At 43.0% G+C, this 15,933-nt stretch overlaps 1 protein-coding gene across 4 annotated transcripts in view; it reads left to right on the forward strand.

Moving 5' to 3' along the window:
- Window positions 1-15,933, forward strand: part of LOC105474603 (beta-1,3-N-acetylgalactosaminyltransferase 2) — a 63,413-nt gene that overhangs the window by 26,356 nt on the left and 21,124 nt on the right. For all 4 annotated transcript variants that reach the window (XM_011729399.3, XM_071073973.1, XM_071073975.1 and 1 more), the window contains one exon: window positions 12,567-12,677. In XM_011729399.3, coding sequence (XP_011727701.1) covers window positions 12,567-12,677 — 111 coding nt within the window. The remainder of the gene's footprint in view (window positions 1-12,566; window positions 12,678-15,933) is intronic.

The raw sequence follows: 15,933 nt of genomic DNA on the forward strand, positions 1-15,933 counted from the left end.
AAACAAGACTACTAGAATCTCATATGTGAAGATAATCACAGTTAACATTTTTGCTTCTATGTGTATATAGTGGCTAGGATTATGCCATTCATTCTACTTTATAATTTACTTACTTTAACATATCACGAACGTCTTTTGATATGATATGCTCTATTATTTGTAATGGCTTTATAGAATTACATTGTATGAAAGTATTGTCATTTAACTCTGTATTTGGGTATTGATAGAGTTTCAATTTTTCAGTGTTATGGAAAAGACTAGTAAATATCACTGCACCTCTATTTTATGTGTATAACTGGTTATTTTCTTAGGATGAATTATTGGGTCAAAGGGCAGACACATTTTTCAAGATTTTTAGTTTCTTTGCGCTGGGTACGTAATTCCTCCTTTAGCTCTGAGAAATTTGATGGACTGAAGCCTTCTTCTCTCATCTCGTCAAAGTCATTCTCCGTCCAGCTTTGATCCGTTGCTGGCGATGAGCTGCGCTCCTTTGCCGGGGGAGATGCGCTCTTATTTTTTGAATTTCCAGCTTTTCTGCCCTGCTTTTTCCCCATCTTTGTGGTTTTATCTGCCTCTGGTCTTTGATGATGGTGATGTACTGATGGGGTTTTGGTGTAGGTGTCCTTCCTGTTTGATAGTTTTCCTTCTAACAGTCAGGACCCTCAGCTGTAGGTCTGTTGGAGATTGCTTGAGGTCCACTCCAGACCCTGTTTGCCTGGGTATCAGCAGCAGAGGCTGCAGAAGATAGAATATTTCTGAACAGCGAGTGTACCTGTCTGATTCTTGCTTTGGAAGCTTCCTCTCAGGGGTGTACTCCTCCCTGTGAGGTGTGGGGTGTCAGACTGCCCCTAGTGGGGGATGTCTCCCAGTTAGGCTACTCAGGGGTCAGGGACCCACTTGAGCAGGGAGTCTGTCCCTTCTCAGATCTCAACCTCCGTGTTGGGAGATCCACTGCTCTCTTCAAAGCTGTCAGACAGAGTCGTTTGCGTCTGCAGAGGTGTCTGCTGCGTTTGTTTAGTTTACTGTGCCCTGTCCCCAGAGGTGGAGTCTACAGAGACAGGCAGGTTTCCTTGAGCTGCTGTGAGCTCCACCCAGTTCGAGCTTCCCAGCAGCTTTGTTTACCTACTTAAGCCTCAGCAATGGCGGGCGCCCCTCCCCCAGCCTCGCTGCTGCCTTGCTGGTAGATCACAGACTGCTGCGCTAGCAATGAGGGAGGCTCCGTGGGTGTGGGACCCTCCCGGCCAGGTGTGGGATATGATCTCCTGGTGTGCCTGTTTGCTTAAAGCGCAGTATTGGGGTGGGAGTTACCCGATTTTCCAGGTGTTGTGTGTCTCAGTTCCCCTGGCTAGGAAAAGGGACTCCCTTCCCCCTTGCGCTTCCCAGGTGAGGCAATGCCTCGCCCTGCTTCAGCTCTCGCTGGTCGGGCTGCAGCAGCTGACCAGCACCGATCGTCCGGCACTCCCCAGTGAGATGAACCCAGTACCTCAGTTGAAAATGCAGAAATCACCCGTCTTCTGTGTCGCTCGCACTGGGAGTTGGAGACTGGAGCTGCTCCTATTCGGCCATCTTCAGGCAGACACATTTTTAAGTCACATAATTCCTTCCTGGAGGGGAGTTTAGCAATTTGTGCCAGTGTGAACAATCATTAGCAATATATAAGAGTGCCTGTTTTCCTACGTCCTTTTATTAATTTCACATATGAATTTTTTCCTTTTTAAGTGCAGTATGTACCATCAAAGTTATCTTTTACTGTAAGAATGGTGTTTCAGGTCAGGCTCAGTGGCTCACACCTGTAATCCCAGCACTTTGGGAGGCCGAGGCGGGTGGATCACAAGGTCAGGAGTTCAAGATCAGCCTGGCCAAGATGGCAAAACCCCATCTCTACTAAAAATACAAAAATTAGCTGGGTGCGGTGGCAGGCGCCTGTAATCCCAGTTACTCGGGAGGCTGAGGCAGGAGAATCGCTTGAACCCGGGGGACAGGTTGCAGTGAGCTGAGATCACGTCACTACACTCCAGCCTGGGCAACAGAGTGAGAGAGACTCCGTCTCCAAAAAAAAAAAAGAATAGTGGTTCAGCTACATAGTGTTGGATCTCAGTTTTTGCAGGAAGCCATTCTTTGGTTTGTTCATTCACATGAGGTACTTAATCTCACTGTGTCTATTTCCTCTTCTAAGATGAAGGTGGTACACAACCCATTTCAGATGGTTATTCTGGGGGCTAAATGATTTAACACATGTAGACTGCTTAGAACCTGCTGCCACATGCCACGAATTCAGTAGATCAATAGATGCTGTCATTATCTTTTTTTTTTTTTTTTTTTTTTTGAGACGGAGTCTCGCTCTGTAGCCCAGGCTGGAGTGCAGTGGCCGGATCTCAGCTCACTGCAAGCTCCGCCTCCTGGGTTCACGCCATTCTCCGGCCTCAGCCTCCCGAGTAGCTGGGACTACAGGCGCTGCCACCTCGCCCGGCTATTTTTTGTATTTCTTAGTAGAGACGGGGTTTCACCGTGTTAGCCAGGATGGTCTCGATCTCCTGACCTCGTGATCCGCCCATCTCGGCCTCCCAAAGTGCTGGGATTACAGGCTTGAGCCACCGCGCCCGGCCCATGCTGTCATTATCATTATACTCCCCATCTGGATTGATCATTGTACTCCCCATCTGGATTGAGGGGGTCCTGTTCTTTCAGAGCCATGTTTCTTCACCAGGGACAATTTCCCTTTTGTGCACAGAGCAGTGTATATAGATACTTTCAGTTGTTAAAACTGGATGTAGGGTGATACTGGCATCTAGTGGGTAAAGGGACAGGGATTCTGCTAAACATCCTGCAGTCACAGAACACCCCCCACAACCTGCCCCAGTAAATAATTATCTGGCCCAAAATGTCATTGGTGCTGAGGTTGAGAAACTGTATTCCAAAAGAAAGTCACATGGGGTGCAGCAAAGAGGAAGAAAATAAACTTTAATGCTTCAAGCTAACTGCAGTTTTATGGAGTCTGCTCCATTATCTTGGTCAGCCTTATAGAAAGAATTGCAAATTTTGATTAGTTCATAAAAAATACTACTTTCGCTTAGAATGTCCTTGTTCTTAGGAAGTACATGCTGAAATACTTAAAGTTAAAAATTCATGATAAATCTGCATTTTATTTTCAAGTGATTCAACAACAGAAAAGTGTGTGTGTGTAGAGAGAGAAAAGGCAAATATGGCAAAATGTGAGCAATTGGTGAGTCTAGGTGATTTGAATGGTAATTTGAACTTTTCTATACGTTTGAAGTTTTACAAAATAAAAATTGGGTTGGGGGAGAGGGGTTAACCTTCTTTGCTGGTGTTCAGGATGGTATATCTGGCAGTGGGTACTAACAATGGGAAGTACTCAGCCAAAATAATGAGTTACCTTTGTAGTTGTTAAAAGACTTTTTTTCCCCCTGATTTTTATTTACTTATTTATTTATTTTTTTTGAGACAGGCTCTGGCTCTGCTGCCCAGGCAGGAGTCCAGTGGCATGATCATAGCTCACTGCAGCCTCAACCACCTGGGCTCAAGTGATCCTCCTACCTCAGCCTCCTGAGTAGCTGGGACTACAAGCACCTGCCACCATGCCCAACTAAATTTTTCATATCTTTTTTTTTTGTTTAAGACAGTGTTTTGCTCTGTCACCCAGGCTGGAGTGCACTGGCATGATCCTGGCTCACTGCAACCTCTGCCTCCCACGTTCAAGTGATTCTCCTGCCCCAGCCTCTCAAGTAGCTGGGATTATAGGCACATGCCACCACACCGGCTAATTTTTTATTTTTTAGTAGAGACACGGTTTCACCATGTTGACCAGGCTGGTCTCGAACTCCTGACCCCAGGTGATCCACCTACCTTGGCCTCCCAAAGTGCTGGGATTACAGCCGTGAGCCACTGTGCTGTGTTGACAGGTTAGTCTTGAACTCCTGGCCTCAAGCAATCCTCTCACCTCCCAAAGGTCCGGGATTACAGGCTTGAGCCACCACACCAGGTTTTGTTTGTTTGTTTGTTTAGAAACAGAGTCTTGCTCTCTCACCCAGGCAGGAGTACAGTGGCACGATCTCAGCTCACTGCAACCTCCGCCTCCCGGGTTCAAGCAATTCTCCTGCCTCAGCCTCCTGAGTAGCTGGTACTACAGGTGTGTGCCACCACACCCGGCTAATTTTTTGTATTTTTAGTAGAGACAGGATTTCACCATGTTAGCCAGGATGGTCTTGATCTCCTGATCTCATGATCCGCCTGCCTGTCTTGGCCTCCCAAAGTGCTGGGATTACAGGCGTGAGCCACTGTGCCTGGTCACCAGGTCTAGTTATTAAGAGTTTTAATGACTATAGCCTTGTGCTTTTTATCTCCCTTCAAGCTTTAGGCTAAATAGACTTTTGATTTCATTACTTTTATTAATTTTGTATAATTTTTTTTCTTTTAAAAACAAGCAGGCCAGGTGTGGTGTCTCAGGCTTATCCTCCCAGCACTTTGGGAGGCCGAGGTGGGCAGATCGTTGAGCCCATGAGTTTGAGACCAGCCTGGGCAACTTGATGAAACCCAGTCCCTATTCAAATGGCAAAAATAACCACACACAAAAAAAGCAAGCACTTATTTAATAGTGGCTATACCTGGAGGGGAGCTAAGATTATGGATGATTTTAATTTTCTTCTTTTTGTATATCTATCTTCTAAGTGTTCCATAATAAACATTTATTAGCTTTATATAACAGAAAGAAAAAACAAACTTTTAGCAATTAAAATTCTCTCCAGTTGTACAAAATTCTGTTTTTGTTGAAAATATGTTTAATTTTAAATACTCTTTTTTGCTGCATCAAGGCCGATTGGGTTTATTTGCTCGGAAAAGTGATAGTGATGGTTTGCTGGCATATGATCAGCAAAAAGTAACAGAAGAGAAATAGGTAGTGTATTCCATTTGCGAGAGGAAGTTCATCATATCTTACTCCCTCCACACTTGGTGATTGCCTGGAGTCACATGTCAGCAGTATAGCTTGTCCAGTAAGCAGGTCGCCTGTAAGGTTTTCTTTTTTTTTTTTTTTTTTTTTTTGAGACGGAGTCTCGCTCTGTCGCCCAGGCTGGAGTGCAGTGGCGCGATCTCGGCTCACTGCAAGCTCCGCCTCCCAGGTTCACGCCATTCTCCTGCCTCAGCCTCCCGAGTAGCTGGGACTACAGGCGCCCACAACCGCGCCCGGCTAATTTTTTGTATTTTTAGTAGAGACGGGGTTTCACCGTGGTCTCGATCTCCTGACCTTGTGATCCGCCCGCCTCGGCCTCCCAAAGTGCTGGGATTACAGGCGTGAGCCACCGCGCCCGGCGCCTGTAAGGTTTTCATTGTGTAGCTCACTAAAGCATAAATCTCAGTGGGCGTCACAAGTGATTGTTCGCAAGTGAAGACTACTGTGTATTTCTCTTAAAATATTTATGTTTTGGCTGGGCGTGGTGGCTCACATCTGTAATCCCAGCACTTTGGGAGGCTGAGGTGGGTGGATAATGAGGTAAGGAAATCCAGACCATCCTGGCTAACACAGTGAAACCGCATCTCTACTAAAAATACAAACAATTAGCACAGTGTGGTGGTGCACACCTGTAGTACCAGCTACGCAGAGGCTGAGGCAGGAGAATCACTTGAACCTGGGAGACAGAGGTTGTAGTGAGCCAAGATCGCACCACTGCACTGCAGCCTGGGTGAGTTGACAGAGCGAGACTCAGTCTCAAAAAAAAAAAAAAAATTTTGTCTCTAATTTTATGTTGTCCTTAATAGTACAGTTGGAACCTGAAACTAATTTTAGTAAAAAGCGGACTATTTTTGTTCACCTGAGTCACTAGTGACATTATTGTTGCCATTATGGACACTTATATCCTTAGACAGAGTTTAACTCCTGTTGCGCAGGCTGTAGTGTGATGGCTCCATCTCAGCTCACTGCAACCTCCACCTCCCAGGTTCAAATGATTCTCCCGCCTCAGCCTGCCGAATAGCTGGGATTACGAGTGCCGGCCACCACACCTGGCTAATTTTTGTATTTTTAATAAAGACAGGGTTTCACCATGTTGGCCAGGCTGGCTTTGAACTCCTGACCTCAAGTGATCCACCTGCCTTGGCCTCCCAAAGTGCTGGGATTACAGGTGTGAGCCACCGCACCTGGCCTATATCCTTATTTTTTATGAAGGTTGAAATTCTTTATATGTAGTCATCTCTCCAATACACAAGAAGTTGTTAGTGTTTATAGGCACAGAAGTACTGTATATATTTAAGCTACTCTGTTGTTTGGATGAGAAATTAGAAGCTCTATGGAAAAGAATTAATGCGTGAAAGGAGTTATAGCTTGCTTATGTTATGGGAGAGATACATATGATACCTCATTTTTCCAACCTGTACCATACTGTTTTTCCCAACTTTTATTTTGGTTTTTATGATCTTGGCAGGGAATTGCCATAAAAAAGTTGTTTTGGATCTTAAGAGATACCTGGTTTCATAATTGTCTTACATCAGAATAAAAAGTAGGTATATGAGAGCAGAGGTGAGGAATAGAAATTAAACTGTGTTGTGGAGCAGAAACAGGTATAGGAGACAGGCAGAAGATAAAACTTCTTCCTTCCTTAGTAACAAAACAGCTGGTGGATTATGTAAGCTCCATGAATAAGTCAAGATGATTTGAGTGGACTAGGGAATTTTTCTGCTAACTATTCAATTATTCATTGAATTTGTTTGTTGTATCATAGCCTAGTCACAGACAAAATGGAGTTGGATGCCAGGAAGGGACCCCCTGTGAAATGGCATGTCCCATGTCATGTCAATTGAATGGACAATACCCAGGAAGGACCCACTGTGAAGTAGCATGGCCCATGTCATGTCAGTTGAATGGACAGTGCAGAGAATTACTCGTTTTATCATCATCTTTTCTAGATCTGTAGTTTTAAGGTGAGGGTTTTTATCTGGTCACTATAGTTTTTACTTTCGGTATGATTCATTATTTCCTTTTTGCTTTCCTCTTAAATATAAGTCATTAGGATTTGCTACCTAGCCTTCTGTTTTATTTTACGCATTCTTCCCAGGCAATTTCATTCATTACTGCCTGTATGCTGAAGGCTGTTAAATCTATAATTACAGCCTCAACATCTCTTGTGAACTCCAGACGTGCTTTGAGCTGCCTACTGAACTTCTCCACTTGAATGTTCCGTGGGCATTCTAATGGTAACATTGTCTCCATCCCACCTGTTCTCATCGCCTGTATTTTTAATCTTGAGTGTGTTCGCTTCGGCAGCACATATACTAAAATTTAATCTTGCGTAACCATCTCCTTTTCCTCAGTCACCTAAACCAGAATCATGAGAGTTATCCTTACTCTCATGTCCAAGTACTCACCAAGTCCTATCAGTTCCTTATCCTAAGTATATGTGCTATCAGTCCTTCCAAACTTCATCACTATTCAAGTTTTAGAAGAAAATAGAGTACACTTAAGGGCAAGAGGTTGTTGTTGCAAGGAGAAAGAGACATGATTAACACAAAGCAGCCTCACGTGGTGGAGCATATTCGTCCATTTAGTGTTTCTACAAAGGAATACCTGAGGCTGGGAAATTTTTTTTTTTTTTTTTTTTTTTTTGAGATGGAGTCTCACTCTGTCACCCAGGCTGGAGTACAGTGGCTGGATCTCAGCTCACTGCAAGCTCCGCCTCCCGGGTTCACGCCATTCTCCTGCCTCAGCCTCCCCAGTAGGTGGGACTACAGGCGCCCACCACCACGCCCGGCTAGCTTTTTGTATTTTTTAGTAGAGACGGGGTTTCACCGTGTTAGCCAGGATGATCTCGATCTCCTGACCTCGTGATCCACCTGTCTCAGCCTCCCAAAGTGCTGGGATTACAGGCTTGAGCCACTGCACCCGGCCAGAGGCTGGGTAATTTACAGAGAAAAGAGGTTTATTTGGCTCATGGGTCTGCAGGCTATACAAGAAGCATGGCAGCCAGGCACGGTGGCTCATGCCTGTAACCTCAGGACTTCGGGAGGCTGAGGCAGGCAGATCTCTTCAGGTCAGGAGTTCGAGACCAGCCTGGCCAACATGGTGAAACTCCGTCTCTACTAAAAATACAAAAATTAGCAGGGTGTGGTAGCACATGCCTGTAATCTCAGCTACTCAGGAGGCTGAGGCATGAAAATCGCTTCAACCCGGGAGATGGAGGTTGCAGTTAGCAGAGATTGTGCCACTGCACTCCAGCCTGGGCAACAGAGCGAGACTCTATCTAAAAAAAAAAAAGAGAGAAAAGAAAAGAAACATGGCACCAGTATCTGCTTCTGGTGAAGGCTTCAGGAAGCTTCCACTCATAGTGGAAGGCGAAGGGGAGTAACATGTCACATGGTGAGAAAGGGAACAAGAGAGAGATGCCAGTCTCTTTTTAAAAAGCCAGCTCTCGTATACAAATAGGGCAAGAACTCACTCATTACTGTAGGGAAGGAGTCAAGCCATTCTTGAGGGATCAGCTCCTGCGACTCAAACACCTCCTGCTAGGCCCTACCTCCAGCGTTGGGGGTCACATTTCAAAATGTGATTTGGAGGGACCATATATCCAAACTATATCATCAAGGGGTCTGGGACTTAGCAACAGGTCATAACACTGACCTTCCAGTTCACTTAGAGATTATCAAATGCTTACTGAATGTGTCAATTCACAGAAAATCAGTGCGTAAACCAAAATATCAGTTCATTCATCTTTAATGCTCTTGGCTCATTCAAGTGATTTCAATGTTCAGGTCCCCTATCTAGGAACCTCCTACTTAGTTTGTCAAGGTACCTAAAAAACTAAATCTGAACTGTGCTAGATTTGAGCATCGAACTTAAATTATAACAGCGGAAGAGTGGGTGTTTTAGAGTGCTATTTTATCTAGGTAGAATGTGACCAAGGCCTTTTTTTTTTTTTTTTGGAGACAGAGTTTCGCTCTTGTTGCCCAGGCTGGAGTGCAATGGTGCGACCTCAGCTCACCGTAACCTCTGCCTTCTGGATTCAAGCGATTCTCCTGCCTCAGACTCCCAAGTAGCTGGGATTACAGGCATGCACCACCACGCCCAGCTAATTTTTTTGTATTTTTAGTAGAGACAGAGTTTCTTCATGTGTTGGTCAGGCTGATCTTGAACTTCCAACCTCAGGTGATTCGCCCACCTTGACCTCCCAGAGTGCTGGGATTATAGGTGTGAGCCACCCCACCTGGCCCAAAATGCTTTTTATCTTCCAGTTATTGCATCTTTCTCCCCCTTGACACTGCTGCATTGCCAAAATTTTTCTCTTAACCCAGTCTTCCTATATTGGCCTGTTGATATGTTTGATACATTGTCTTAAGATATTGACTTTACTAATTAAGCTTCAATCATACAGTTCTTCTCAATTATTAGAAATGTTGTTTCCTCTGGGGCCGGGCATGGTGACTTATGCCTGTAATCCCAGCACTTTAGGAGGCCAACGCAGCCTGATCACTGGAGGTCAGGAGTTCAAGACCAGCCTGACCAACATGGTGAAACGCTGTCTCTACTAAAAATACAAAAATTAGCCAGATGTGATGGCGTGTACCTATAGTCCCAGCTACTCTGGAGGCTGAGGCCGGAGAAACACTTGAACCCAGAGGGAAAGGTTGCAGTTAGCTGAGATCGCGCCGCTGCACTCCAGCCTGGGCAACAGAGCAAAACTCCCATCTCAAAAAAAAAAAAGAAGTGTTGTTTCCTCTTATGTAGGGATTTAATTATTTCGGATTTGATCTCAAGTTTGAGAGAATGTTAAGGCCTCAGAAGGAATAGAATTGAAAAAGAACAAATAAATAAATTTTTAAAAAGAGAGTTAAGGCTATCTAGGGGACGTATAGAAACAATCAACACCTATTTCAAAGATACGAAAATGAAATCTTCTAAAGAGGCAGTTCCATTTCTGTGTGCCTTTTAGTGGTAATAAAGGCACTATTTTACTAAGTAAAGACTCTTCACCATATACTTTATCACTAATCTTCCAAACAGCCCTTTGAGGCCAGTATCATTTTCTCTCTTTTGAAGATTAGAAAATGATGACACTGCTTAAGGTGGATCTGCATGATCTGCTCTGAGAGCCCTAGGGCCCCACCCGTTGCATCCGGAGTTTCACAGATAATGCAGATTAAGGATACATTAGCTGAATAGAAAGTAATAAACTGCCTGAGGAACCCAGACTCTTGGAATATTTTTATGTTATGGAGGAGAAGAAAAGTATTATTTCTTAAAAAAAAAAAAAAAAAAAGAAAAAGTTGGGCCGGGCGCGGTGGCTCACGCCTGTAGTCCTAGCACTTTGGGAGGCCGAGGCAGGTGGATCACTAGGTCAGGAGTTCAAGACCAACCTGGCCAACATGGTGAAACACCCCCCCCCCCCCCCGCCATCTCTACTGAAAATACAAAAATTAGCTAGGCATGGTGGCACATTTCTGTAATCCCAGCTACTCGGGAGGCTGAGGCAGGAGAATTGCTTGAACCAGGACCCGGGAGGCCGGGTTTGTAGTGAGTCGAGATCACGCCACTGCACTCTAGCCAGGGCTACAGAACAAGACTGTGTCTCAAAACAATAAAAATTTTAAAAAAGAGAGAGAGAAAAAAAGTTTATATCACTCTGTACAGAGGGAAAAAAAAGTTTATAAACCACTGACGTAGCTTATCAGACAAGTTGAATTTTGTATGGTTTACCTATAATGCTGGCTAAAATGAGACATTATTGTAAAGTACTTTATCTCTTCATTTTAACATATGAAAGTTTTTAGAGTATTAGAGCTATATCTTTCATTTAATCCTCTATACCATAGTCAATTCTAGTTGATTTTTAGTTCAACATTATTTATTCAGCACACATTTTGAGTTTTCAGTCATGTCAGGCTGGGCTGGATGCTGGGGATGCAGTGGTTGATCAGACAAGCTCCTTCCTGTTCTCAAGGTGTTTGTCTTCTAGTAGAGGCAGTTAGTTTAATAATAAAATAAACAAGAAATATCAGAGTGATAAATGGTATTAAGAACGTAAAACAGGTTGATGTGATAAAGAGAAGTTGGGAGTTGGAGTCTTCTAGAGGACATCTGGAGAAAGCCTCTCGGAGGAGAAGGTATGGAGCTGAGACCTGAGCAGGACTAAGGAGCCAGCTGTGCACAGAATTAAAAATGGGATCGTGGATAAATTAGAAGACATTAAGATTTCAATATGTATCAGACCTTGGGACAGGGGGGCATAGCTCTCTAAGCTCAGAATTTAATAGTAATAATCACAAAGGAAAAGTTTGTCAGATTTGCCAAGGTAAAATTTATGGACTTCTGAATTTCAAAAATAACATTAAGTAGCAAATGAAAAACTATTTTAGCATATAAAATGTGCACAGGATTAAGATAATTTATCAAAAGCTTGCATAGATGAATAAGAAAAATAGAAAACTCAGAGGGCAGATGGCAAAGCAGCATGATAAGGCAGTCCTCAGAAGAGAACATGCAATTCATAAACATCACTAGGAATCAGAAATCCAACTAAGCCAATCTTTTTTTTTTTTTTTTTTTCTCTTAATTCAGGCAGGGTGCTGTGGCTCATGCCTATAATCCCAGCACTTTGGGAGGCCGAGGCAGGCAGATTACTTGAGGTCAGGAGTTCCAGACCAGCCTGGCCAACATGGTGAAACCCCATCTCTACTAAATATCCAAAAATTAACCGGGTGTGATGGTGAGCGCCTGTAATCCTAACTACTCAGGAGGCTGAAGCAAGAGAATCGCTTAAACCTGGAGAGCGAAGGTTACAGGGAGCCAAGATCGTACCATTGCACTCCAGCCTGGGTAGCAGAGCGAGGCTCTGTGTTAAAAAATGAAAAATAAATCCAGCTAAATGAGGAATCATTTTGTAAAAATCTACTGTATTAGGTTAAACTTTTTTTTTTACTAGTATCCCATACCAGGGAGAATACAGTGCAATTGTCCTTCTCATACATTGCTGATAACCCTATAAATTAGTAAAAGTTGCTTTCAAAAAGCAGTTGGTGGTGTGTTCCAAAATCCACTAAAAATACCTCTTTCTTGTCCCAGTAATTTCACCTTTGGGAATTTATTTTAAGTAAAAAACAAATTGTTAGGGGTAAATAAACATTTACACCAAAACATGCCTACATTATTTTAGTAGATACTTAGTAGATATTTTAGTAGACATTTAGTAGCAACCAAATGTCTAACAGTAGGGGAAAATGAATAAATCAGGATGTGTCTGCTCCTTGGGATGTATACATACATGAGGAAGAATGGTTGTGACAGCTGCAACAGCAGAAGGAAATGCTTTTGATACAATGGGAAATGGCAAACAGCAGCATGCAAAATTATCTATATACTCTTTGTAATTGGTTTTTTTTATGTGCGTGGAAAAAACGGTCAAGGATATACACCAAATGCTAACAGTGGTATGTCAGAGTTATGGGGTGAACATTTTAAATGATATGTTTTGGGAAAATTTTTTCTCTAAAATCTTACCTGAAAACATACTTAAAACCTAAATGGCAGCAATAAGGAAACTGACTCACTCTTCATCTTTCCACAAAAGAGCTTTGAAGGTACAATCGTGTGGGAGAGCCAAGACCTCCACGGCCTTGTGTCAAGAAATCTCCACAAAGTGACAGTGAATGATGGAGGGGGAGTTCTCAGAGTCATTACAGTAAGTCTTTTTTTTTTTTAAGGTTTAATTATATATTTTAGCTTCTTTTTAATACACAAAAGTGTTCTAAAATTTACCTTAGAGCCCAGGCAGCATGGAGCAATGATTCTGGTGTGTTTTACAACATATTATATAGTAGCAAATGTTGTTGTCTTCATAGTAAAGGCAGAAACTCAAATATGATCTACAGCTCCAGCGTTAGTGAGTTTACAGTTTTGCCTTAAGATTGGTGCATTTTTAAAGTGCAATATTTCATTTCTCATTTTTTGTTTCTTTTTTTGAGAGGGTCTCACTTTGTTGCCCAGGCTGGGGTGCAGTAGCATGATCACAGCTCACTGCAGCCTCCACCTCCTGGCTTAAACAATCCTCCCACATAGCTGGGACTACAGGTGTACACCACCACACCCAGCTAATTGTTTGTGTTTTTTGTAGAGATGGGGTTTCACCACGTTGCCTAGGCTGGTTGCAAACCTCTGAGCTCAAGTGATCCGCCCACCTACGCTTCCCAAAGTGCTGTATTACAGGCATGAGCCACTGCACCTGGCCTATTTCTCAGTAATTTTTAAGTTAGCATTCTTTAAGAACACTTGCTCAGTAGTATTCAGAGTATTTACTATCTCACCTTGAAAATAAAATCTCAGTTAAAATACTATAGATAACCAGGCGTGGTGGCTCATGCCAATAATCCCAGAACTTTAGGAGGCTGAGGCAGGCGGATCACTTGAGGCCAGGAGTTTAACACCAGCCTGGGCAACACAGCAAGACCCCATCTGTACTAAAAATACAAAAACTTAACCAGGCATGGTGGCACATGCCTGGAATCCCAACTACTTGGGTGACTGAGGCATGAGAATTGCTTGAACCTAGGGGGCAGAAGTTTCAGTGAGCTGAGATCACGCCACTGCACTCCATCCTGGGTGGCAGAGTGAGACTCTGTCTCAAAAAAAAAAAAAAAAAATGCCAAACTACTATAGTTAAAAATATTGGAAAATAAGGTGGAGTGTACTGGCTTATGCCTGTAATCCCAGCACTTTGAGAGGGTAAGGTGGGTGGACCACTGGAGGTCAGGAGGTCGAGACCAGCCTGGCCAACATGGTGAAACCCCCGTCTCTACTAAAAATACAAAAATAAATAAATAACTGGGCATGGTGGCACATGCCTGTAATCCTAGCTACTTGGGAGGCTGAGGTGGGAGGATTGCTTGAACCCCAGAGGTGGAGGTTGCAGTGAGCCAAGATCACGCCACTGCACTCCAGCCTGGGCAACAGAGCAAGACTCCATCTCAAATAAATAAATAAATAAATAAATAGAAAATAAGATTGAGTACTTTCATTTATTTTGCTGAAGCAACTCTGAGATTTCTGACTTTCATATTTCTCATTCAGCTTTGCTTTAAATTTAAAACAGTTTGACAGGTGAATTTCTCAAAGTAAATGTAGGACAATAAAGAAGGTATAGGAAGACTTAAAATGAACTTTAGTAAACAAATGGTGTATATGGTGGAATCATAGACAATCTTTTATTCCCCTTGATCTCCCGTCTAGTGATTAGGAATGTACTTGGCATTTAAATTCACAAGCTTAGTGAATGAATATTAACCTCATTCACATGGATTAATTTCTGAGTTGAAATGAATATGTAATATGTTATTACTCATTCAAAAAGCATTTACTGCACACCTGTTGTAAGGCAGAAACAATGGCAGGGTAAAATAGACATACTAGTGGCCTACAGTGGAACTTACAGTTCAGTGAGGAAGAAGGATATTAAAGAAATAGACCATAAATTCATATGTAGTTACACATTTAGATTTGTAGGCCATGTTTAGGATTTCATTGATGTTTAGGATTTAGGATTTATTATGACAAGTAAATTTCACAAAGTAAATGGAGGGCAATGAAGATGGTGTTTACTTTAGTAGACACACACCATTTGTTTACTAAAGTTCATTTTAAGTCTTATGAAAAATTTTTTTATTTAAAATGGAAAGTTTTATGGAATTATGACGTTTTTCTTTCCTTATTTTCAAGGCAAATACCTTTACTATCTTGCCTCCTTTTCTATTTATGAAACTTTAAAATACCCAGCATATGCCGAAATTCTATAGTATTGGTTACACTAAAAGAAATAAGTTGGCTGGGCACAGTGGCTCACGCTTATAATCCCAGCACTTTGGGAGGCTGAGGTGGGAGGATCATGAGGTCAAGAGATCAAGACCAGCCTGGCCAACATGGTGAAACCCCATCTCTACTAAAAATACTGGGCGTGGTGGCGGGTGCCTGTAGTCCCAGCTACTCGGAAGGCTGAGGCAGGAGAATTGCTTGAATCCAGGAGGTGGAGGTTGCAGTGAGCCGAGATCGCACCACTGCACTCCAGCCTGGCTACAGAGCGAGACTCCATTGCAAAAAAAAAAGAAATAAGTTTACTTCTGACTTGAGAACTAGGTTCAAACATAAAGACTCAAATTATCTGCTTTGGGAGTAAAAATTATAGAGGGCTAAAGATAGCTTAAACATACAGTTAACCTAAAACAAAAACAAAACCAGGGCTGGGCGTGGTAGCTCACGCCTGTAATCTCAGCACTTTGGGAGACCGAGGCGGGCGGATCACGAGGTCAGGAGATGAAGACCATCCTGGCTAACACAGTGAAACCCCGTCTCTACTAAAAATACAAAAAATTAGCCGGGCGTGGTGGTGGGCGCATGTAGTCCCAGCTACTCGAGAGGCTGAGGCTGGCTGGAGAATGTCATGAACCTGGGAGGCAGAGCTTGCAGTGAGCCGAGATGGAGCCACTGCACTCCAGCCTGGGCGACAGAGCAAGACTCCATCTCAAAAAACAAACAAAAAATACACAAACAAAAAAACCAGGTAACTTTTTAAAGCCTCCGCTAAGAAACCCCAGGTGCAGATTAAGGTTTTCATCACAAACGCGTACAGCTGAGTTTTCACTAAATTTTATTCCCTTGCCAGCAAGTGATGTCAGAATAATTTTAAAGACAAACAAAAAGCCAAGTTGTGACCTTTCAGAGATGTTAGTAAACAGAAATTACTATTGAGTTCTAAAGCCAAAACAATATAGAAATATACAATAAAAAATAAAGCCTAGGCTGGGCGCTGTGGCTCACACCTATAATCCCAGCATTTTGGGAGGCCGAGTTAGGCAGATCACCTGAGATCAGGAGTTCGAGACCAGCCTGACCAACATGGTGAAACCCCGTCTCTACTAAAAATACAAAAATTAGCCAGGTATGGTGGC

This window comes from Macaca nemestrina, chromosome 1 (assembly GCF_043159975.1).
Source record: "Macaca nemestrina isolate mMacNem1 chromosome 1, mMacNem.hap1, whole genome shotgun sequence".
NCBI classification, from domain to species: Eukaryota; Metazoa; Chordata; class Mammalia; order Primates; family Cercopithecidae; genus Macaca; species Macaca nemestrina.